This window comes from Bos indicus, chromosome 17 (assembly GCF_029378745.1).
Source record: "Bos indicus isolate NIAB-ARS_2022 breed Sahiwal x Tharparkar chromosome 17, NIAB-ARS_B.indTharparkar_mat_pri_1.0, whole genome shotgun sequence".
Lineage (NCBI taxonomy): Eukaryota > Metazoa > Chordata > Mammalia > Artiodactyla > Bovidae > Bos > Bos indicus.
In genome coordinates this window covers 40,923,274-40,948,480 of record NC_091776.1, presented here as the reverse complement: position 1 = coordinate 40,948,480, position 25,207 = coordinate 40,923,274, and the positions used below count along the sequence as shown (strand labels likewise).

Sequence of the window (25,207 nt, the reverse complement as noted above, 5' to 3'; positions counted from 1 at the left end):
TTTAACTTTAAACCCATTACTCCTTATAATGCATTTAGGGTTAAATCTCCTTTGAAAGCATAAGTAAAATGTTACTCATATTTTTATGAATGTATGAGAGAGATGGATTCTCCAGGCACTATTAATTCTAAGAGGAAATTCACGGATTTAAGAAGACTCCATAATATCGACTCAGTAAGTGATGCCACTGGTATATAATTTTCCTACACATAAAATTTCCTCACCTCAAACACTTAGCAGACACTTATATTTTACCTTTCATCCACAGAGATATAAGGAATGGGTATTAATAGAGAAAGTCATGGCAAAAACTCATGAAAATGGATGTCCTGAAACTCATTAACTCTAGCGTTGGAAATACATAAAATTCCCCATTACCTAATTCATGGTGCTAAGAATTATTAAAATATGCTTCAGAGTTTTGTTAACAAGAGAAATAGTAACAGCAGAAATGCCACAAGTTACTGCAGAAAAATGACTGGACTTGGTGTTGGAGGACCTGGGTTCTACTCTCAGTTTTAGACTTGCTCATGTGTCCCCAGCAATCCTTCGGCTTCACAAGGCTGGTGGACTGTTTCCCTAGAGCACCCTTCTATTTTCAAGTCTCAGACACACACCCCAGTTTCTTAGTGACCCTGATTTCTGACAAAGGTTGAAAGACAATGAAGGGAACTTCCCTGGTGGTGCAGTGGATAAGAATCCACCTGCCAATACAGGCGACACAGGTTTGATCACTGATCCAGGAAGATTCCACTTGCCTTGGGCAACTAAGTCCATGTACCACAACTACTGACTCCACACTCTTTACCCTGCGAGCCACAACTACTGAGCCTGTGCTCCACAACAAATAACCCTCATTCACCATAACTACAGAAAGGCCGCATGCAGCAATGGAGATCCAGTGCAAACAAAAATTAATTAATTAATAATTAAGAAAAAAGAAAGAAAGACAATGAATGGGTGCTTATGAAGGGAGGTCTGAAATGTAGCTTCAGTCCCCATGTTTGGGGGTGAATATCTCAGACTCTACAGTGAGGTCCCTGCCACTATGGAATGTCTTAGTTTCCTTTATTTCCAAATACTTCTTGAGTGTAAGCTCAAGATACTTGTCCCCATAATCTATGTCTACAGAAGGATTTCCAAATGCTCAGAAACCCTCTTACCTGAATTGAACTGCCATTATTCTTGGCTACTGTGTTCTACTCAGCAGGTTGCCTCTAACTTCCCATGTGTTCATCAAAGTCACTGAGTTTATTCTGCCCTGGGATATCCTGCCTTGTCAGTATTTGAATGTCTGTTGGTTTCCCCATCCTGCACCCTGGTAATGGAGCCCCTGTGACCTGCTCACCTCCACCAGGCTAGCTCCTATTCCAGAAATGCCTGCATGCTTCCAACCTCATACCACCTGGATTTTCACATGAGGGCCAAGCAATATGATGCCTGTGAAATGCAGCAGGACCTCTGTAGCTTGCACAGGCCAGTTACAGTGAAACCTGGCTGCACCTTTTTTCTACTTCCCTTGGGTTTGGTTCCCTTCTCTGGGCCTCCATTCCCAGATTCTCTTTAAAGGTTAAACTGATAAGACATAGGATATGAGTCTTCTCAAAGCTTACTACGTATTCAATAGAAATGCAATGTCCTGCAGATGTTACTACATCAGGAAACTTACTCTCTGATGCCTTCTAGGAGTTTGAAGTTCAAGTTATCTTCACTTCTGTCAAAGAAACCCTTGTTATCCATAAAAACCAAGTGTCTTGGGTCCTGCTTTCGCTGGACAATGTGGGCTAGAACCACAGTATCCTGGTTGTCGCATTTTGAACTCCGTCCACTCTGTACACAGGTATCTTCCTTCCGAGGTCGGAACCCACAGCAATTTGTATCCAGGCGGTTATAAATCTGAAAGGGAAAGCAAAAACAAAATCTAAGATGCTGAGTAAAAACAAAACTTGGGAAAGTTAGATGTCCAAAGAACAAGTACTTTCTAAGTGGCTGACTTGCCAGAATTTAATCGGGGCCAGGTTTGTTTAATTAACTGTCAGAATAAGTCCAAATTTCATATCCTTCTGATCCAGCTCAGTTAACAGCTCCACAGGCAGATCATCCAAACTAAGCATCTCCACCCTTCACATTCAGAGTTCCCACTGACATCATATGTCGATGCGTGGCCAGAAGAATCTCTGATGCTACTTGGGACAGAAGATACAGATCACTGTACTTGGATACATCCAGAAAATCTGGGTCACCTCAGTGGCTCTAAAAGTTTACTGCATTCCCTAACTCTCTCTGGATTTCAGTATTACAGTATAAAACTTTAAGTTACTGAGAATAAACCTATGGAAAAAACGTGATAACCGATAATGATAGCCAAGAACACGCCACATATGGAGCCCACAGTTAGATTCTAAATGAACAAGCAGAACACTTAGGCTTATTGGGGTTTATTGTGGGAGTAGGGCGACCACCCTATAGAGGGCAGACACTAACTAGGAAAGGGAGAAATGGGTTATTTACATGTCTTTTTGGAAAGGGAAAAAATTATATTAATCATGGTAAGTTAAAGCCTAGGCTAAGGAGTTAGATACATTTAAACTCAAGTCTCCTCTTTGCAGTTCCGCAAACTTGTATAGCTCCCTTTACGTTACTGAGTCTCAATTTAATTTTCTGTATATCGGAAATCATACTATTAGCCTTGTACTTTTGATGGGTTAAGGACACAAAAGTGTCTGGATACACCCCAGCCTGACCCAGGCATCTAGAAGATACTTAAGAATGGAAAACTGTCATTACTATTGTTGAGACACACATGTACACAGTGTATGAAATGATTGACCACAAAACAAGCTTCTGAAACAAAAGGTAGTTTCTCCATTGCAGTGAAGGAAAACTGAGCCTTGGAGAGATTAAATATTGTACTCTGCATAGAATTTTAGTAAGTAGCAAAGTTAAGATTCAGACACAGTTGTGTTTGTCTTTGAAGTGTACATTTCCCCCTAAAACACCACATTGAATAGTTTGTCTAGTCAAATATTGTACGTATGCTCAAGATTCAAAAGATGGCTCGACACAGATTGTCTTTTGTTTTTTTAATTTTTGGCAGTACCACCCAGCACATGGGATCTTAATTCCCCGACCAGGGGTTAAACCTGTGTCTCCTGCATTGAAGCACAGTCTTAACTACTGGACCAGTAGGGAAGTCCCCAGGCTGTCATTTCCATTCTTTTGTCATTTTAAGTCTTTTATTTACTAAACTCCCATCTTTTCTCTTCCTCCTGTTTTTTTCCATATCTTATAGGGCTGGTCACTATAGGTAGTCAGTTGCTAAGACAGAAATGCAGAAAGAGTAGTACCAAAATTGAGCCTACGTTGCAAAAATCCTGTATTTATTCATCCAACAAATGTTTATGTAATATCTTCTACCACCCAGCAGTGGGCCAGGCACTGAGGCAAATGTCACCCAGGGCCAGCACCCCGCCCAAACCAGCACTACTTCCAGAGGGAGATGAATCAGTTTTGCCTCGCTAACACAGCAAACCCACTACCAGACAAATGACCCTCCTCTCTGTTTTCTGCAGGTAAGTAGACTTCACATCAAAAAGCATACTTCAGAAAGCAGTGATTATAAGAGAAGTTAGCATAAGCCAATTTTCTATGAAATTTATATAAAAGTAGTCACATGGGATGAGGTGCTCCATGAGCCACCAGCCTCTTGGACAGATCAGAGGGTACGGTGCTGGTCAAGAAACAGTCTACAGATCAGGGGACCTTGGCAGAGCTAGCTTCAGGCAAGCTGATCTGTGGGGTCATGGGCCTAACCAGGGGTTTATCCATAAATGTCACACAGGCTGTCTCCAGGGCACAAAAGCTCCCAGGGCTGGTTGAATGTTTTCCAAAGGTGAGCAAGAGAGCCCCAACCACATCACTGTAGGTTAAATGAAAAAAAGCATAAGCTGGAAAATACTAGAAAAATGAAAAATGAATTGACTCCTTTCTCCTCAATTTGATTCCTTTTATGTGTTATCTTGACAGATTTGAGTATAAGGGAAATCAAATGATATGAAGAGATGGTATGTGCTTGCTAGTTAATCAAGTTACCATCAAGAGGTCAGGGAGAATGTAAAAAATAACTCTCCAGGGAGCTGATTCTCATTTAATGTCCCTTTTTGTTATATACAGTAGCTAATAATTCTCAAAAAGTCTCTATACCTTATTCCTGTCATCATTGTATGTTTTTATCCAATTATAATGACACTATATATGAGAGAAAGCTCAATCTTACTTCACTTTTGCTATAACATCAACGTGTGTTGTGTTGGATAAGTGTGTTTAGAGCTTTACTTGTAAGGACACATCTACCAACCAGTTCTTAAATGGTCTCTGAACCCTAAGCTCTTTCTCCATTGTTGATTTCTAGTGGTGGGAAAGGACCAAAACAAATAGCATTTCTGTTGTCACACAACAAAGCCAGGGGTATCACATACAATATTGTGTGATAACAAGCAATGTACCATCTAGGCCCTAACCTCCAGGACTCTATAAATAAATTATATCTTTCTGTTTTTAGACTACAAGAAAGCATTAAGAGTTAGAGGTGAGACAGAGCAACTTGGAGAAGGCAATGGTACCCCACTCCAGTACTCTTGCCTGGAAAATCCCATGGACAGAGGAGCCTGGTGGACTGCAGTCCATGGGGTCGCTAAGAGTCAGACACGACTGAGCGACTTCACTTTCACTTTCCACTTTCATGCACTGGAGAAGGAAATGGCAACCCACTCCAGTGTTCTTGCCTGGAGAATCCCAGGGACAGAGGAGCCTGGTGGGCTGCCGTGTATGGGGTTGCACAGAGTCGGACATGACTGAAGCGACTTAGCAGCAGCAGCAGCAGCAGCGGAGCAACTTAGAGCATCCTTTTAAAATTATTATTGGAGTATATTATTGGAGCTTTACAATGTTGTGTTAGTTTCTGCTGTACAACAAAGTGAATCAACTATAGATATACATATGTCCCACCCCTCTTGGATTTCCCTTCCACCTGCCATCCCACCCCTCTAGGGTCACAGAGCACTGAGCTGAGCACCTTGTGCTATACAGCAGCTTCCCACTAGCTATCTATTTTACACATCATAATGTATTAGTTTGGTGCAGAAGTAATTGCAGTTTTACATTGTTGGACTTTGCCATTTGATGTTGGAATACATTCTTAAATAAATGGGGTTGTGTTATACATCATTTTAATGCACATTTCTTGCTTTATTTATTTTGCTGCTCCTGCTGCTGCTAAGTCACTTCAGTCGTGTCTGACTCTGTGCAGTCCCATAGACAGCAGCCCACCAGGCTTCCCCATCCCTGGGATTCTCTAGGCAAGAACACTGGAGTGGGTTGCCATTTCCTTCTCCGATGCATGAAAGTGAAAAGTGGAAGGGAAGTCGTTCAGTCATGTCCGACTCTGTGCGACCCCACAGACTGCCGCCTACCAGGCTCCTCCGTCCATGGGATTTTCCAGGCAAGAGTACTGGAGTGGGGTACCATTGCCTTCTCCATTTATTTTGCTAATGACTTATTACTTGCTCTTTATTTTATATTTATTTTAGACTACAGAAATGATGTTAGACACAAAGCAAATTCGAGTGACATTTTATTCAAGTTCAAAATGGGTCATAAAGCAGCAGAGACAACTTGTAACATCAACAGTGTATTTGCTCCAGGAACTGCTAATGACTCTACAGTGCAGTGGTGGGTCAAGAAGTTTTGCAAAGGAGACAAGAGCCTTGAAGATGAGAGCGTAATGACGGGTCATAGGAAGTTGACAAGGACCAATTGAAAGCAATCATCTAAGCTTATCCTCTTACAACTACAAGAGAAGTTACCGAAGAACTCAACATAGACCATTCTATGGTCATTGGGCATTCGAAGCAAATTGGAAAGGTGAAAAAGCTTCATAAGCAGGTGCCTCATGAGTTGACCACAAATCAAAACAATTGTTTTGAAGTGTCTCTTCTCTTATTCTATGCAACAACAATGAACGATTTCTTGATTGGATTGTGACATGAGACAAAAAGTGGATTCTTCTATACAACAACCAGTGGATGACCAGCTTAGTGGTTGGACTGACAAGAAGCTCCAAAGCACTTCCTAAAGCCAAACTTGTACTAAAAAAAAGTCACGGTCACTCTTTGGTGGTCTGCTGCCGGTCTGATCCACTACAGCTTTCTGAGCCTTGTGAAATAATTACATCTGAGAAGTATGCTCAGCAACTTGATGAGATGCACTGAAAGCTGCAGTGCCTGCAGCCAGCATTGGTCAACAGAAAGGGCCCATTTCTTCTCCACAGCAACACCAAACTGTATGTTGCACAACCAATGTTTTAAGAGTTCAATGAATTGGGCTACAAAGTTTTGCCTCATCTGCCATGTTCACCTGACCTCTCGCCAACTGACTACCAATTCTTCAAGTATCTCAACAACTTTTGCAAGGAAAATGCTTCCACAAGTAGCAGGAAACAGAAAATGCTTTCCAAGACCGTGGAATCTGGAAGCATGAATTTTTACACCACAGGAATAAGCAAACTCATTTCTAGTTGGCAAAAATGTATTGAGTGTAATGGTTCCTATTTGATAAATAAAGATGTGTTTGAGCCTAGTTATCATGATTTAAAATTCACAGTCCAAAACTGCAATTACTTTTGTACCAACCTCATAACATGTTTCAAAGCTAGTCTCTCAACTCATCCCACCCTCTCCTTCCCCTGCTGTGTCCACAAGTCCATTCCCTACATCTGCATCTCTATTCCTGCCTTGCAAATAGGTTCACCCGCACTATTTTTCTAGATTCCACATATATGCATTAATATATATATTTATTTTTTTCTTTCTGACTTACTTCACTCTGTGTGACAGACTCTAGGTCCATCTTTTTACTGCCTTCCCAATGTGAGATTGTTTCCAACAGTGTATTTTTAAAGCATTTTGCCTGATCCAATTTGAATCACTCAACAGTCTATGATAATTTCACCACTTCCCTGTCAGACTGTTGTGCCCTTCAAGTCTCACAGACCTTGTTATTGAAAATAGGTGTGTGATTTCAGCCTAACTTCTCTTCCAAAAATGTTTATCACTCTTTTTATTCAGATAATGCATGCACTTGGTGGGTATAATACCAGTTTTCAAATGTGAGCTGTGTGTGTGTGTGTACATATACAGAGAATCACATTGTTAGGCTTCAGATAATTATTTTACTTTGTTTTTCTTAGCCTCCAACTATAGTAAATTATGTCTTTGTTTACTGGCCTTGTCTCTTAAGGGCCTAGTTCAGTTCAGTTCAGTCGCTCAGTCATGTCCGACTCTTTGCGACCCCATGAATTGCAGCACGCCAGGCCTCCCTGTCCATCACCAACTCCCGGAGTTCACCCAGACTCACGTCCATCGAGTCAGTGATGCCATCTAGTCATCTCATCCTCTGTCGTCCCCTTCTCCTCCTTCCCCCAATCCCTTCCAGCATCAGAGTCTTTACCAATGAGTCAACTCATCACATGAGGTGGCCAAAGTACTGGAGTTTAAGCTTTAGCATCATTCCTTCCAAAGAACACCCAGGACTGATCTCCTTTAGAATGGACTGATTGGATCTCCTTGTAGTCTATGGGACTCTCAAGAGTCTTCTTCAATACCACAGTTCAAAAGCATCAGTTCTTCAGCACTCAGCTTTCTTCACAGTCCAACTCTCACATCCATACATGACTACTGGAAAAACCATAGCCTTGACTAGAAGGAACTTTGTTGGCAAAGTAATGTCTCTGCTTTTGAATATGCTATCTAGGTTGGTCATAACTTTCCTTCCAAGGAGTAAGCATCTTTTAATTTCATGGCTGCAGTCACCATCTGCAGTGATTTTGGAGCCCAAAAAAATAAAGTCTGACACTGTTTCCACTGTTTCCCCATCTATTTCCCATGAAGTGATGGGACCAGATGCCATGATCTTCATTTTCTGAATGTTGAGCTTTAAGCCAACTTTTTCAGTCTCCTCTTTCACTTTCATCAAGAGGCTTTTTAGTTCCTCTTCACTTTCTGCCATAAGGGTGGTGTCATCTGCATATCTGAGGTGACTGATATTTCTCCGGCAATCTTTATTCCAGCTTGTGCTTCTTCCAGCCCAGCGTTTCTCATGATGTACTCTGCATAGAAGTTAAATAAGCAGGGTGACAATATACAGCCTTGACGTACTCCTTGACGTTTTCCTATTTGGAACCAGTCTGTTGTTCCATGTCCAGTTCTAACTGTTGCTTCCTGACCTGCATACAGGTTTCTCAAGAGGCAGGTCAGGTGGTCTGGTATTCCTATCTCTTTCAGAATTTTCCACAGTTTATTGTGATCCACACAGTCAAAGGCTTTGGCATAGTCAATAAAGCAGAAAGTTTTTCTGGAACTCTCTTGCTTTTTTGATGATCCAGTGGATGTTGGCAATTTGATCTCTGGTTCCTCTGCCTTTTCGAAAACCAGCCTGAACATCTGGAATTTCACAGTTCACATACTGTTGAAGCCTGGCTTGGAGAATTTTGAGCATTACTTTACTAGCGTGTGAGATGAGTGCAATTGTGTGGTAGTTTGAGCATTCTTTGGCATTGCCTTTCTTTGGGATTGGGATGAAAACTGACCTTTTCCAGTTCTGTGGCCACCGCTGAGTTTTCCAAATTTGCTGGCATATTGACTGTAGCACTTTCACAGCATCATCTTTCAGGATTTGAAATAGCTCAACTGGAATTCCATCATCTCCACTAGCTTTGTTCATAGTGATGCTTTCTAAGGCTCACCTAAGCAGCTCTTAAATATCACTCCCTGGGTCTTCCCAGAATTGTTTTTATAGGCCTTCTTTCTAATTGACATTCAATATATCCAAAATAATTGGAACACAAAATCGTTATCCACTCCTTTAAGTTAAGTGTCATTTTGCTTGGCATTTAATTCATTTATAACTTGAATATATTTCTGCTTACTTTGAGTAGAGTTCACCTACTTTTTAAGCCCTAACAAAGCATATTCTAGCCATCTATGTATCCATAATATGGTTTTAATATATTCACTTGTCTAGAGCACGCGGTAAAACAATCTTTTCATTTAACTATCACATGATCAAAATTGCAGGAAGAAAGATCAATAACCTCAGATATGCAGATGATACTACCCTTAAGGGAGAAAGCAAAGAGGAACTAAAGTGCCTCTTGATGAAGGTGAAAGAGGAAAAAACTGGCTGAAAACTCAACATTCAAAAAACTAAGATCATGGCATCTGGTCCCATCACTTCATGGCAAATAGATGGGGAAACAATGGAAACAGTGAGAGACTTTATTTTCTTGGGCTCCAAAATCACTGTGGACAGTGAATGTAGCCATGAAATTAAAAGGCACTTATTCCTTGGAAGAAAAGCTATAACAAACCTAAACAGCACACTAAAAAGCGGAGACACTGTTTTTCTGACAAAGGTCTATATTGTCAAAGCTATGGTTTTTCCAGTAGTCATGTATGAATGTGAGAGTTGGGCCATAAAGATGGTTGAGCACCAGTGAACTCATGCTTTTGAACTGTGGTGTTGGAGAAGACTCTTGAGAGTCTCTTGCACTGCAAGGAGATCAAAACAGTCTACCGTAAAGGAAATCAGTCCTGAGTATTCTTTGGAAGGACTGATGCTGAAGCTGTAGCTCCAATACTTTGGCCACCTGATGCGAAGAACTGACTCATTAGAAAGGACCCTGATGCTGGGAAAGATTGAAGGCAGGAGGAGAAGGGGACGGCAGAGGATGAGATGGTTGGATGGCATCACTGATGCAATGGACTTGAGTTTGATCAAGCTCCAGGAGATGGCGAAAGACAGGGAAGTCTGGCGTGCTGCAGTCCATGGGATTGCAAAGAGTCAGACATGACTGAGCAACTGAACAACAATCATGATCAAGCACCATAGTTACCATCTCCCTGACTATGTTTTTAGATAATAATCCTACAAAAAAGCCAATTTGGGGGGAAATCTTGTCAGTTAAGCAGTTACGTGTTGATCACCATTGCAGCAGCTTGCTCAAATTCATATCTTCTCACTCCTTAAAACAAGGAAAGTCTTTTGCAAAACTGATCTTCTGAAGGCTTCTGAAGATTGATGACAATCATTATTTTCCATAAAATTACTCTTTGCTCTTTTAGAAAAATATATATTTTCAATGTTTACCTAATTAAAATTATACACAGAAAATTCAGGTGTCCCAGCCAAATATTTTGTTGGTGGGGGTATTTTTAGATATCTGGCCTTTGTGAAGTTTCTTTTTCTAATCCCATTTTCTTTTTGGTGGGGTAAGTTTTGTCTATAAGAAAAAGTATCTGTGAGTGACTCAAGCTATGTGTGCAGAGTCCAAACAAGGAAGTCTTAGCTGCCCCGACTAGCTCTTTAAAACCCAGAAGAAATCTGCAGAAATCCAGTAACTTCCCAGACTTCTGAATCCCACCCATCCTAGCTGTGTCTTCAAAACATGGGTCTGTCAACACAATTGTGGGAGTTTCTTATCTCTTTTTTCTCAAAGTAAAACAGTTAAATGACTAATTTTATTGTGTGAACAAAGGCAATTAAAATATTCCAAACTTGCTAATATTAATAATGAAAAACATAATAGCATTCATTGATTGAGTGCTTTGTATATGCCAGGAATTGTACACTTAAATATTTACATAGATTATTCAATCTTCATAGCAACCTTAAGACCTAGGTGCTACCAAGGGTCCCATTTTATAAATGAAGACATTGCTGTGCAGAGAGGCTAGCTGATAACTCAGGGTCCCTCAGCTCATACGTGATGAAACTCAGGATTCTAAAGCAGGTGTCCACCCCTTCAAAGTGCATCTCTTATCTATCCTGAGTGTATCTCCCAGGGACAGCCTTCAAAGATGCTATAGAAAGACATGTGCGTTTGTACAGAAGGTTAAATGATCCTACTTGCAATAACCACTGGTCACAAGGTTTCTGCAGAAACACAATGAACTTCAATGAAAAGTTCAGGCAAAATTCATATAGGAGAGGATATTACAGTTGGGATTTAAGAGATAGGTTCAGTTCCGTTCAGTTAGCTAAAAAACAGGCAAAGGCATGAAGGTAGGAAATCAAAAGACATTTTAGAGAACCTGAGGGAATGTTAGATGGGCACTTCTCAAATGACCTACGGTGAAAAACCTGGTATTTTTGTCTTTTCTCTCCCCAGACTTCACATTCCATGTGGACTGTTGCTTTGTTAAAAGACAATAAAATAGATATCATCATATTAACTGAAATAAGACAGAGAAAGACAAATATCATCTGATGCCACTGATACATGGAATGAAAAACAAAGTATATAAATGAACTTATTTACAAAACAGAAACAGACTCACAGACATAGAAAGAAAACTTATGGTTACTGAAAGGTAAAGGGGGAGGGATAAATTAAGAGCTTGAGATTTATATATACACACATAAAACATATACACATATAAAACATAACCAAAAAGGGCCTACTGTTCAGTACAGAGAACTATATTCAATATCCTGTAATGACCTATAATAGGAAAAAAATCTAAAAAAGAATGTGTATCTACATTGTATAACTGAATCACTTTGCTCTACACCTGAAATTAACCAACATTGTCAATTAACTGTACTTAAATAAATAAATAAATGAACATCATCACTCATAGTTAGAAGTGCTTCCATTAGATTCATCTAATCATCTCAAGAACTCAGGGAACAAGAGCTTCATAAAGACCACACTATGATAAATGTTCTTACAAATGTATTCACTGTCCTTCTAATGAAACTTTTTTTAAAAAGATAATACAAAAAAATAAAACAATTTATTACAAGAGAAATGAAATTTTAAAAGATACAAAATACCAACCAAATATCTTGTTAGACTCAACAGACAAAACCACTCTACTAAACTGATATCAAAGTTTTTAAATGTTCATCTGCAGTGTTTGCCCTTCTCTCTCCGTGGATGGGTCTGGACTGACCAGGTGCCTGAACGCACCTGGAGCAGCACAGTCTGAGCCCATTTCCCATAGGTAAAGGGGGCATGAAGCCAAGGACTCAGAGCTGGAGAGGACCAAGGGCCCGATGCCTACAGGGAAAGCTGAGAAATGGATGTATCTGCAGGCTCCACCACCACCTCCTTCCACAAGGCTGGAATAGGAGAAGGCAGGGAGCAGGGCATCAGGAGACATAAGAAGAACAGGAACCGAAGGGAACCAAGGCCAGATGTGCTCAGAAGCTGGAGAGACTAAAATGAAGAGATACTTTCGAACAGAGATGAGAAACTCTCCAATCCAAAAATTTCATTCATTCAATTCTTTTAGGTAATGTTATCACCCTATTTTTTTACCTGTCTTTCCACACTTATTTGAAGGTTTGAGTGAGCACACGCATGTGTGTGTGTGAGTGCTTCTGGTCTGTTAAGTCAATACCTCAAGCTTCTCATCATCTCTTTTCAAATTATTTGTTTTAAAAATGCCACCTTTTGGGGGGAGAGAGATAAATTGGAAATTGGAGATTAAAATATACACATTACAAGGTATAAAATAGATAAACAACAAGAGAACACAGGGAACTATAGTCAACATTTTTTAATAACCTCTAATGGAAAGTAATACGAAAAAGAAATGTGTGTAAATGCTCAGTCGCTTTAGTCATGTCTGACTGTCTGCGACCCATGGACTGTATGACCTCAGGCTCCTCTGTCCACAGGATTCTCCAGGTAAAATACAGGAGTGGGTTGCCATGCCCTCCTCCAGGGGATTTTCCAGACCCAGGGATCAAACTCACGTTTCCTGTGTCTCCTGCATTGCAGGCAGATTTTTTACCACTGAGCTACCAGGGAAGCCCCAAAAAAGAAAAAAAAAAAAAAAAAATATATATATATATATATATATAAACATATATAAAGCTGAATCACTTGGTCATACACCTGAATAATTATAAATCAAATACACTTACATTTTAATGTTAAAAATTATAAATAAATAAAATAAAAATTAAAAACTGCAATTTTACAAAGAAAGCTGCATTTTTAGAGAGAAAGCTTAAATTGTGCAATAAAATAGGTAAAGTGTTAGCACAGTAACTCATCCAATGCTTGGCACAGAGCAACCATTTGATAAAATTTTATTGTTAAGAGAATTTTCCTGATGATTGGTATCCACTTTGTATCTGGCTATTTACAAAGCTCCTCCAAAACGCTCTTCTTTAGGAAGAGTCAAGTAAATAAAATCATGCTGGCAGAGTAAGACGTGGGTCTTTTAAAAACAGCATCCAGTATTAACTGGAGTGGGGAAAGATGGGCAGGGAGCAAAGAACAGAGCTGCCTGTGCTCGTCATCCCCTCCTGGTCGGCGTCTCTATGTGGGTTCAGTGTCACTAGCGAACCAGAAGTCTCACATCCCACAGGGAGTCCACGTGACATCCTGCTTGTAAGAGATGTTTGATAAACACTTGACAAGAAGATGTGACAGAGGTAACAAAAGGACTGCAATTCGCAGTTTTCTGGAAGATTCCTTTGAATTTCAGTGATCTTATTTGACATCTCATTTGTTTTTAGAAAATGTGTGAGAATCACTAGCATTACCATCCCCACCTGAGAAAAAGAGAAACACAAACAGATGGGCTTATTTATTCATCAGCTAATAATTCACATTAGAAAATCCTTGTACTTGGGTTTGTCTTGATGTCGATCAATACATGGTTGCCATGTCATCAGTGGAGCCATATTTGGATCCCTGTGGTCTAATAGATGTGTGGATCTCTACCGGATCATAGAGAAGGGCAACTTCAGACAAACCCCACAGCTCCCACAGTACCTGTGATCACAGACCTGGCCTGATATCTTGGGAACTCAACAAAGCAAAAACAAAAGTAGAGGTTCTCACCAGCCTGCATCTGTCTTGCTGGGGAACTCTCACCTCAGAAAAGAATAGGTTTCATTTTTTTTCAGTGTTACCATGGCAACAGGTAGACTGTTAAATGAGTATGCATGCCAATTCCCAGCAGAGCAGCTTACGAACAATAAGGAAAGTAAAAATCATTTACAGTACATACATCTAACTATGGGCATGAGTTCCCCTGTGCTTTGGCCTCTGTAAACAGGCTTTGTACCACCTATGCTCCAGAGCTCAGCATTTAACAATAACAATTATTGAGTACCGGTTCAAGACAGACTCTCCAGCTTACATCCCATTGCTGAATAAGTAAAGACATAATAGTATTTTTTATATATAAGTAAAGCTATTTTTAATGCTACAACATATTTGGATCTGTTTCTACAGATAGAATAATTTTGTTTGTTTGTTTTTGTTTTGACCATGCCACATCGCATGTGGGATCTTAGTTTCTAGACCAGGGATGGAACCCGCACCCCCTGCAATGGAAGCACTGAGTCGTAATCACTGGGCCTTTGGGGAGGTCTCAACAGATGTGATATTTTGAATTCATGTAACTCTAAATAAATACCAGAAATCAAACATCATCCTGCCACAAAAAGACTCTGGAAAGAGTCACCAGGGAAGTGACAATCTATTTTTAGAGAAAAGAAAATTCACGTTCTGTAATCTGCACAAGTAGGGCTGCATGGAAATAGCCTCTATCAAAGGTGCACCCACCTTCCTGTAAAGATTTCTAAAGAGCACTTGGACAGACAGAAACAATAATTTTTACATTTTATCAAGATCTCATTTATAGAATGGATTTAAATGAAGCAAATAAATTTAAAACAGCAATAAAATAACCTTAATTATAAGTACTGTTTCTTAAAAATGCTTTTTTTCCAATGAACTGAGACAGCATTTTTCATGATTTAACATTAAATAGGGTTGCCCGGTAAGTTTAAAACAATGTACATTTACATCTCAGGGCAGCATCATTAAAAGCTTTTGCTTTGCTCGACTTGACATGCATTCACTTTTAGCACTTTTATGAAATTTCTATCAGTTTTATTGTCCCCTATCATGTAGTATTTTATCATAAAGATAGTGACAAAAATAAGTAAAAGTAAATGACTGCACTAAAACATAATTCTGATTGTCGTGACACAACTACTTTGCTCGACCAAACTTTAGTTAGTCTCCTGAACTCTCCTAAGCCTATCTGTGTACTTCCTTATAAAATTAACTTTTAGCAAGAACCCTGCAAAGTCCTTACTCTCGAAGATACCTGATCACACTTAATAGCTAACTTGGGTCCTCAGCTTTCACCATCCTCAAGGTGAGGTCTTGTCACTTGTCTTTAGCAAGAATCTGGTCAGGCCACTTTACCTGGAACTCCCCTTCCCGTGATGTTTGCTCTTAGCCCTTGTCTATCCCATGACCCTTCCTCTGCTCCCTGGCTATAAGTCCCTATCTGCACTGCTGTACGGAGCCCCATCTTTCTCCCTGCCTCCCTGTCAAATTCCACCACAGTGATCCCTACACCTATCTTGATGGTCCTGGATAAAGTCTCATTCACCATCTTCAACAAGCACCATGAAATATTCTTTCTTTTACAGTGATTAACACAACTTAATGTAATATATCCTAAAGATATTGAAACTCATTATTCATGGAAACTGGTTCCTTTATAAAAAGTTAATTCTGCTAGACTGATTATTCTCTGGCTATTTAAAAATAAATATTGCTTGAGGGTAGGATGGTGCTTGCCAGGGGCTGTGGAGTGGGTCAAAGGAAACAAACTTTCAGTTAGAAAATGGATAATTTCTGTCTACAGCCATACCATCCTGAACACACCAGATCTCATCTGATCTTGGAAACTAAGCAGGGTTGGGCCTGGTTAGTCTTTGGATGGGATAAGCTGGATAAGTTCTGAGGATCAGATTATATTTAACAAAAGTGTATTGTACACTTGAAATGTGCTAACACAGTAGATCTTACACATTCTCAACATATACATAGACAAAAGTTAACTCTGTGAGGTGATGAATCTGTTAATTAGCTTGATTGTGGTAAATATTTCATAATGTATATATAAATCACATCTCTAAATTGCAACATTGTACACTTTAAGTATATTCAATTATATTTGTCAATTATACCTCAATAAAGCTAGAAGGGAAAAAAGAAAATTAAAAAATGAATTCTGCTTTATTAAACTTAAAAAAGATTACTTTTACACATATGTATAGAATTTCCTGTTTGAAAATGGATTTGTTTTTATGCTCCCTGGGTTGGCAAAAAAGCTATAAAACAAAGCCCTTTATGTAGTTTGGATATAAAATCCAAGGCTACTGCCACAGCAATTTGTATCATATAGTTTCTAATTATTAAAATAACCCAAAAGGTTGGTGGTGGTGGTTTAGTCGCTTAGTCATGTCCGACTCCTGCAACCCCACGGAGTATAGCCCATCAGGCTCCTCTGTCCATGGGATTTCAGTTACACACACATATGTGTTCTCAGTCACTCAGTCACGTTTGACTCTTTGTAGGCCCATGGACTGTACCCCACTAGGCTCCTCTGTCCATGGGATTTCCCAGGTAAGCATAGTGGAGTGCCATTTCCTTCTCCAAGGGATCTTCTCGATCCAGGGATTGAACCTGGGTCTCCTGCATTGCAGGCAGATTCTTTACCATCTGAGCTAAAGGTATCATTTTTTTTCTCTCTCATATTAACAAATAAAGAAAAAATCTCAATGAAGCTAAGGAACCTGCCCAAAGAGACACAGCTATGAATGATGTGGGTTTCTACCAACTTTTACCTCTTCCACACTGCCCCCAGTGTAGAGAAGACAAGATTCCTGCTTTCTGGGAGATTCCAATCCATCACCTCTAAGTGTGATTCACTGTACATCCTCCACATTGACCACATCAGGTTTTGTGCAATGTACATACTCAGCAAAGTCTGTGGGGAAAAATGAAGGAATAGATGCTGGTTCCTACTGAAGTCTGTCTGATGGAGATACTAACCTACTAAAAGACCTCTTATCAGGCCGGACCTCCATGTTTTCCTCTATCCAATATCGTGTAAAAAGCTCAGAGTCTTAAAATCAAAATCAAAGAATATTAGAATTACAAAAATGTAATGATGCTGAAGTTTTTAGAGCCTATACAGGTAAATAATCGCATACGTGTGTGCTCAGTCATGTCCAACTCTTTGCCACCCCATGGACTACAGCCCACCAGGCTCCTCTGTCTATGCAATTGTCCAGACAAGAATACTGGAGTGGGTTGCCATTTCCTCCTCCAGGGGATCTTTCCCACCCAGGGATCAAACCTGAGTCTGCTTCATTGCAGGTAGATTCTTTACACTGAGCCACAGAGGAAGCCCATACAGGCAAAGGTAAGTTTATTCCAGAAAAATTACCCTAGAGCCACAGTGCTCCAACGTTTTTATTTTAGAACTTTTTGACATTTTTAAAAGTATGGGAGCCTCAAAATCCTCCTTGATGTGGTTATCTACCATATAGAAATTAAAACTGATAAAAATTGAATAGCTATGCATTAACTCATTGAAAAATAACACTGATACACCTATTACATGTTAACACTTCTATAAGAAATTGCTACACTTTCTAAAAATAATAAGAGAAATGAAATTGTTCTCACAAGTTAAAATAGTTTTAAAAGAAAACTCTGCAGTGAGCTCAGCCCCTGATTCAAACAACTGAATAAGCAGTTTTCCTCAAGACAACCACTGCACTGTGAGAAGCAGTAGAAGTGCTTTATATATACTTTCCATTTTGTTACCAAGAATATTCAAAAGGTGTACACTTAAAGGTAAAGACTTAAAAACATCATCAACATACAAACACTGCTTCATCAAGGGCTTTCTTAATTGAATCAGGCATGTATTCCATGTGTCTTTTCACATGAGTCCATTGGCCACAGAGAGCAGTTTGACCCTTCGGAGGTTCTGGTGCCAGCTTTGATTCATCCTAAGGCACCAAGAGGTTCACCCATGATTGCAAATTTTGTAAACATCATTTAAAAAAAAGCAAAACCTCTTTCAATGTTATTATAGAAATAGCTGTGACCTCATGGAACCCGTTGAAAGGGCCACAGAAAAGCCACTGCCCCAAACAGTCCCATTCAATGTGACCACAAACAGTAACAAATGTTAAAAGCTCTCATTATCTCTTAGTTATCTGCATCCATAAACAACTTGAATATGGTTGGGAAGAGCCTTGTGCTAACAGAATCGTTATGGACCAGCTCTCCCCTAAGTGTCTCTGAGTCTATTCAGTTGGCCCAAATGAACCATAAATCTTTTTAAAATGATTACATACAAAAATATAGTATATATTGAGCCAGATAAGTATCTGCTTGCCCTCTCATTGTCCCTGTGGCAATACTGTTGTTGCCTTTTCCATGGATTTTTATTTACTTTGTGGCATATTTATCTAGAGCTCCGAAACTTAGACCTCATATTTTACTGGAACAGAGCAGTCAAGGATGGTTTCAAAGTGTCTACATTTCAATGGCATAGGATTAGTGGGGAAACTAATCCCAAAAGCTAGCTCAAATGATGCATTAAACAGTCTTTGAGTCTCAAAAGATTATTTATGGAATCACACAGACTTCCTCCAATCCCTGATCTTTCCAACCCATCTATGGATACAACAAGATTTAGGGCTGATACATACTGACCATGTACTCATCAATTTCAACACAGTCTAAAAAAAAGCATGGCAAGGATTGAAATAAAAAATGACCTGTTATTAAGGAAAATACACTGCTTTTGATTAATAGCTAAATTAGAATTGACCCAGAAATGCTCAGTTGGTTGTCATTTAGTAATACAAGGTTTATGAATATAATGTATTTGATGAGACACTTCCCCTTTGATTCAGAAAGATACAATAGCAAAGACCTATGTTATCCAGCCCACATTTTATGCAAATAAGGCTTTAGCATAATCCATCCTGGAAATCTCTGAGAATAAGTGCTAGACAATAGGTAAAAAGGATATATAAAATTCTAAAGGTTTTGAAGTCAGAAGAAGATGTCTGAGCATCTCTATGCCTCTGAAGAGGAGGCAGATGCTTTGAGACACATAGAACCATTATAGGAAGTGGGCCAGGTCAGAAAGGTCCCCTTGTGTAGAAAATGGCAACCTGACCCTGTATTCCCTCCTGAAAAATTCCATAGACAGAGAAGCCTGGTGGGCTATAGTCCATGGGTTTGCAAAGAGTCAGACACAACTGAGCGATTGAACATAGCACAGTACAGGATCTACAGAGATACCTTCCTGTTGTAGAGGCCAGGTCACCTCTATCACGCACTAGGCATAGTGTAACCGGGCAACTCTTTCTCTTCAATGTTGTTTCCATGAAAAATCAAATAAATAGCTTAAATTTTCTAGAGTGAGAGAATGTAGTCTCTAAAAGGTCTCCACCAGAGAAATGATGCCCAGACCACAAAGACAGATTGACAAATGTCAAGACCTTTGTACCATGAAAAAATACTTGAGGAGATAATCGTTGAAAACTTCCATAAAATGGGGAAGGAAATAATCACCCAAGTTCAAGAAACCCAGAGAGTCCCAAACAGGATAAACCCAAGGTGAAACAACCCAAGACACATATTAATCAAATTAACAAAGATCAAAGACAAAGAACAAACATTAAAAGCAGCAAGGGAAAAACAACAAATAACACACAAGGGAATTCCCATAAGGATAACAGCTGATCTTTCAATAGAAACTCTTCAGGCCAGGAGGGAATGGCAAGACATACTTAAACTGATGAAAGAAAATAACCTACAGCCCAGATTACTGTACCCAGCAAGGATCTCATTCAAATATGAAGGAGAAATCAAAAGCTTTTCAGACAAGCAAAAGCTGAGAGAATTCAGCACTACCAAACCAGCTCTCCAACAAATGCTAAAGGATATTCTCTAGACAGGAAACACAAAAACGGTGTATAAACTCAAACCCAAAATAATAAAGTAAATGGAAAATGGATCATACTTATCAATAATTACCTTAAACGTAAATGGGTTGAATGCCCCAACCAAAAGACAAAGACTGGCTGAATGGATACAAAAACAAGACCCCTATATATGTTGTCTACAAGAGACCCACCTCAAAACTGGGGACACATACAGACTGAAAGTGAAGGGCTGGAAAAAGATTTCCCATGCAAAGAGAGACCAAAAGAAAGCAGGAGTAGCAATACTCATATCAGATAAAATAGACTTTAAAACAAAGGCTGTGAAAAGAGACAAAGAAGGACATTACATAATGATCAAAGGATCAATCCAAGAAGAAGATATAACAATTATAAATATATATGTACCCAACACAGGAGCACCCCAATATGTAAGACAAATGCTAACAAGTATGAAAGGGGAAATTAACAATAACACAATAATAGTGGGAGACTTTAATACCCCACTCACACCTATGGATAGATCAACTAAACAGAAAATTAACAAGGAAACACAAGCTTTAAATGCTACAATAGACCAGTTAGCCCTAATTGATATCTACAGGACATTTCACCCCAAAACAATGAATTTCACCTTTTTCTCAAGTGCACATGGAACCTTCTCCAGGATAGATCACATCCTGGGCCATAAATCTAGCCTTGGTAAATTCAAAAAAATTGAAATCATTCCAAGCATCTTTTCTGACCACAATGCAATAAGATTAGATCTCAATTACAGGAGAAAAATTATTAAAAATTCCAACATATGGAGGCTGAACAACATGCTGCTAAATAACCAACAAATCATAGAAGAAATCAAAAAAGAAATCAAAATATGCATAGAAATGAATGAAAATGAACACACAACAACCCAAAACCTGTGGGACACTGTAAAAGCAGTGCTAAGGGGAAAGTTCATAGCAATACAGGCATACCTCAAGAAACAAGAAAAAAGTCAAATAAATAACCAAACTCTACACCTAAAGCAACTAGAAAAGGAAGAAATGAAGAACCCCAGGGTTAGTAGAAGGAAAGAAATCTTAAAAATTAAGTCAGAAATAAATGCAAAAGAAACAAAAGAGACCATAGCAAAAATCAACAAAGCCAAAAGCTGGTTCTTTGAAAGGATAAATAAAATTGACAAACCATTAGCCAGACTCATCAAGAAACAAAGGGAGAAAAGTCAAATCAATAAAATTAGAAATGAGAATGGAGAGATCACAACAGACAACACAGAAATACAAAGTATCATAAGACTACTATCAGCAATTATATGCCAATAAAATGGACAATGTGGAAGAAATGGACAAATTCTTAGAAAAGTACAACTTTCCAAAACTGAACCAGGATGAAATAGAAAATCTTAACAGACCCATCACAAGCACAGAAATTGAAACTGTAATCAGAACTCTTCCAGCAAACAAAAGCCCAGGTCCAGATGGCTTTCACAGCTGAATTCTACCAAAAATTTAGAGAAGAGCTAACACCTATCCTGCTCAAACTCTTCCAGAAAATTGCAGAGGGAAAGTAAACTTCCAAACTCATTCTATGAGGCCACCATCACCCTAATACCAAAACCTGACAAAGATCCCACAAAAAAAGAAAACTACAGGCCAATATCACTGATGAACATAGATGCAAAAATCCTTAACAAAATTCTAGCAATCAGAATCCAACAACACATTAAAAAGATCATACACCATGACCAAGTGGGCTTTATCCCAGGGATGCAAGGATTCTTCAATATCTGCAAATCAATCAATGTAATACACCACATTAACAAATTGAAAAATAAAAGCCATATGATTATCTCAATAGATGCAGAGAAAGCCTTTGACAAAATTCAACATCCATTTATGATAAAAACTCTCAAGAAAGCAAGAATAGAAGGAACATACCTCAACATAATAAAAGCTATATATGACAAACCCACAGCAAACATTATCCTCAATGGTGAAAAATTGAAAGCTTTTCCCCTAAAGTCAGGAACAAGACAAGGGTGCCCACTTTCACCACTACTATTCAACATAGTTTTGGAAGTTTTGGCCACAGCAATCAAAGCAGAAAAAGAAATAAAAGGAATCCAAATTGAAAAAGAAGAAGTAAAACCCTCACTGTTTGCAGATGACATGATCCTCTACATAAAAAACTCTGAAGACTCCACCAGAAAATTACTAGAACTAATCATTGAATATAGTAAAGTTGTAGGATATAAAATCAACACACAGAAATCCCTTGCATTCCTATATACTAATAATGAGAAAACAGAAAGAGAAATTAAGCAAACAATTCCATTCACCATTGCAACAAAAAGAACAAAATACTTAGGAATATATCTACCTAAAGAAACTAAAGACCTATATATAGAAAACTATAAAACACTGGTGAAAGAAATCAGAGAGGACACTAATAGATGGAGAAATATACCATGTTCATGGATTGGAAGAATCAATATAGTGAAAATGAGTGTACTACCCAAAGCAATCTATAGATTCAATGTAATCCCTATCAAGCTACCAACGGTATTCTTCACAGAGCTAGAACAAATAATTCCACAATTTGTATGGAAATACAAAAAACCTCAAATAGCCAAAGCAATCTTGAAAAAGAAGAATGGAACTGGAAGAATCAACCTGCCTGACTTCAGGCTCTACTACAAAGCCACAGTCATCAAGACAGTATGGTACTGCACACTGACAGAAATATGATGGAACAAAATAGGAAGCCCAGAGATAAATCCACATACCTATGGACACCTTATCTTTGACAAAGTAGGCAAGAATATACAATGGATTAAAGACAATCTCTTTCACAAGTGGTGCTGGGAAAACTGGTCAACCACTTGTGAAAGAATGAAACTAGAACACTTTCTAACACCATACACAAAAATAAATGCAAAATGGATTAAAGATCTAAACATAAGACCAGAAACTATAAAACTCCTAGAGGAGAATATAGGCAAAACACTCTCCGACATAAATCACAGCAGGATCCTCTATGACCCACCTCCCAGAATATTGGAAATAAAAGCAAAAATAAACAAATGGGACCTAATTAAACTTAAAAGCTTCTGCACAACAAAGGAAACTATAAGCAAGGTGAAAAGACAGCCTTCAGAATGGGAGAAAACAATAGCAAATGAAGCAACTAACAAACAACTAATCTCAAAAATATACAAGCAACTCCTGCAGCTCAACTGCAGAAAAATAAATGACCCAATCAAAAAATGGGCCAAAGAACTAAATAGACATTTCTCCAAAGAAGACATACAGATGGCTAACAAACACATGAAAAGATGCTCAACATCACTCATTATCAGAGAAATGCAAATCAAAACCACAATGAGGTACCATTTCACGCCAGTCAGAATGGCTGCGATCCAAAAGTCTACAAGCAATAAATGCTGGAGAGGGTGTGGAGAAAAGGAAACCCTCTTACACTATTGGTGGGAATGCAAACTAGTACAGCCACTATGGAGAACAGTGTGGAGATTCCTTAAAAAACTGGAAATAGAACTGCCTTATGATCCAGCAATCCCACTGCTGGGCATACACACCGAGGAAACCAGAAGAGAAAGAGACACGTGTACCCCAATGTTCATCACAGCACTGTTTATAATAGCCAGGACATGGAAGCAACCTAGATGTCCATCAGCAGATGAATGGATAAGAAAGCAGTGGTACATATACACAATGGAGTATTACTCAGCCATTAAAAAGAATACATTTGAATCAGTTCTAATGAGGTGGATGAAACTGGAGCCTATTATACAGAGTGAAATAAGCCAGAAAGAAAAACACCAATACAGTATACTAACGCATATATATGGAATTTAGAAAGATGGTAACGATAACCCTGTAAGTGAGACAGCAAAAAAGACACAGATGTATAGGACAGTCTTTTGGACTCTGTGGGAGAGGGAGAGGGTTGGATGATTTGGGGGAATGGCATTGAAACATGTATAATATCATATATGAAACGAATTGCCAGTCCAGGTTCGATGCATGATACTGGATGCTTGAGGCTGGTGCAGTGGGACGACCCAGAGGGATGGTACAGGGAGGGAGGAGGGAGGGGGCTTCAGGATGGGCAACATGTGTATACCTGTGGCGGATTCATGTTGATGTATGGCAAAACCGATACAATATTGTAAAGTAATTAACCTCCAATTAAAATAAATAAATTTATTTAAAAAAAAAAAAAGACCTTTGTACTGACTTTCTCCATCCTGCCATGTTCTTGTAGAGAATTTTTAGCAACAGAAGTACATTTCATGTGAGGGCCATAAAAAGTAAAATTGTTTGCCTTTTGAAATATAGGCCAATGTAATTCTACTGTTGGTTTTCTAATCTCCCCGAGGTTTGGGGACAGCTCTATTCTTAATGAAAAGGAAGCTCTAATGGGTCCATTTCTGCAGATGTCACTGACTCTGTAGATGGAACTGGGTGTGTGAGTCTACCAAGGGGCCTTCTGGGAGGAATCACACTGAGAAAGGAGAGAACAATAGTTCCCAGGCCCGGGAATGACACGGAGTCAGATTTGAGAGCCAAGACACAAAACCTGAAATGATGACTGAGGATGTCTAGCTAGCCAGAACACAGAAATCCCTCAGTCCAAGTTTGCTGAATTTAATTGAACCCTGTAAGCAGTATCCTGTACACTTAGAATTCCTAGTTTTGTTTATAAAGCAAAATAAAAAGCAAGAAGATATGCTTACAGGAAAAATAGAACAAATGGTTATAAAGCAAATTATGTAAACAGAACACTGATGAAACCAAGCAAAGCTTTTCACATAGTGTTAAAGAGTTCAAAAGCAATAATGTGGGATTTGTCGCACTAAGACTCCAGTTCCAATCCTGGAAAAACTTTTTGGCTGCTGCTTTGTAGACCTATATTCTTAGGAATAGATTCTCCCTAATATCCACTTCCCACCTCCCTCATCCTAAAACCACAGCCTGGCTAGACCCTGCCCCTCTTAAATTGTTACAAGTATAAGCAATTGGTAAAAAACCAGCAGTGACAAGATACAGGAAAATGCATGTACTCAACTGCATTTTCAATATGTAAAACTTTTTAAACACATAGATATCCATGTACTGTGCATGTAAAATAATTTTTAATTGGCTGAAAAATTGTATACTAATGTCATGACAGTGATCACCTCTGGGGACAAAGTGCAGCAAGGGGATATGAGGTGATGGTCAAAGGGACTTTCACTAACTTTTACATATTTCTATCTCTAAAGAAAATTCTGAAAGCCAATATGCACAAGAAGTTGACAGGATAATTCTAGAAACTGAAAACACAT

At 38.9% G+C, this 25,207-nt stretch overlaps 1 protein-coding gene across 2 annotated transcripts in view; it reads right to left on the bottom strand.

Annotated features, from left to right (window-relative positions):
• Nucleotides 1–25,207, bottom strand: part of GASK1B (golgi associated kinase 1B) — a 76,451-nt gene that overhangs the window by 5,715 nt on the left and 45,529 nt on the right. For both annotated transcript variants that reach the window (XM_019977564.2, XM_019977563.2), the window contains one exon: nucleotides 1,670–1,896. In XM_019977564.2, the coding sequence (XP_019833123.2) occupies nucleotides 1,670–1,896 (227 nt within the window). The remainder of the gene's footprint in view (nucleotides 1–1,669; nucleotides 1,897–25,207) is intronic.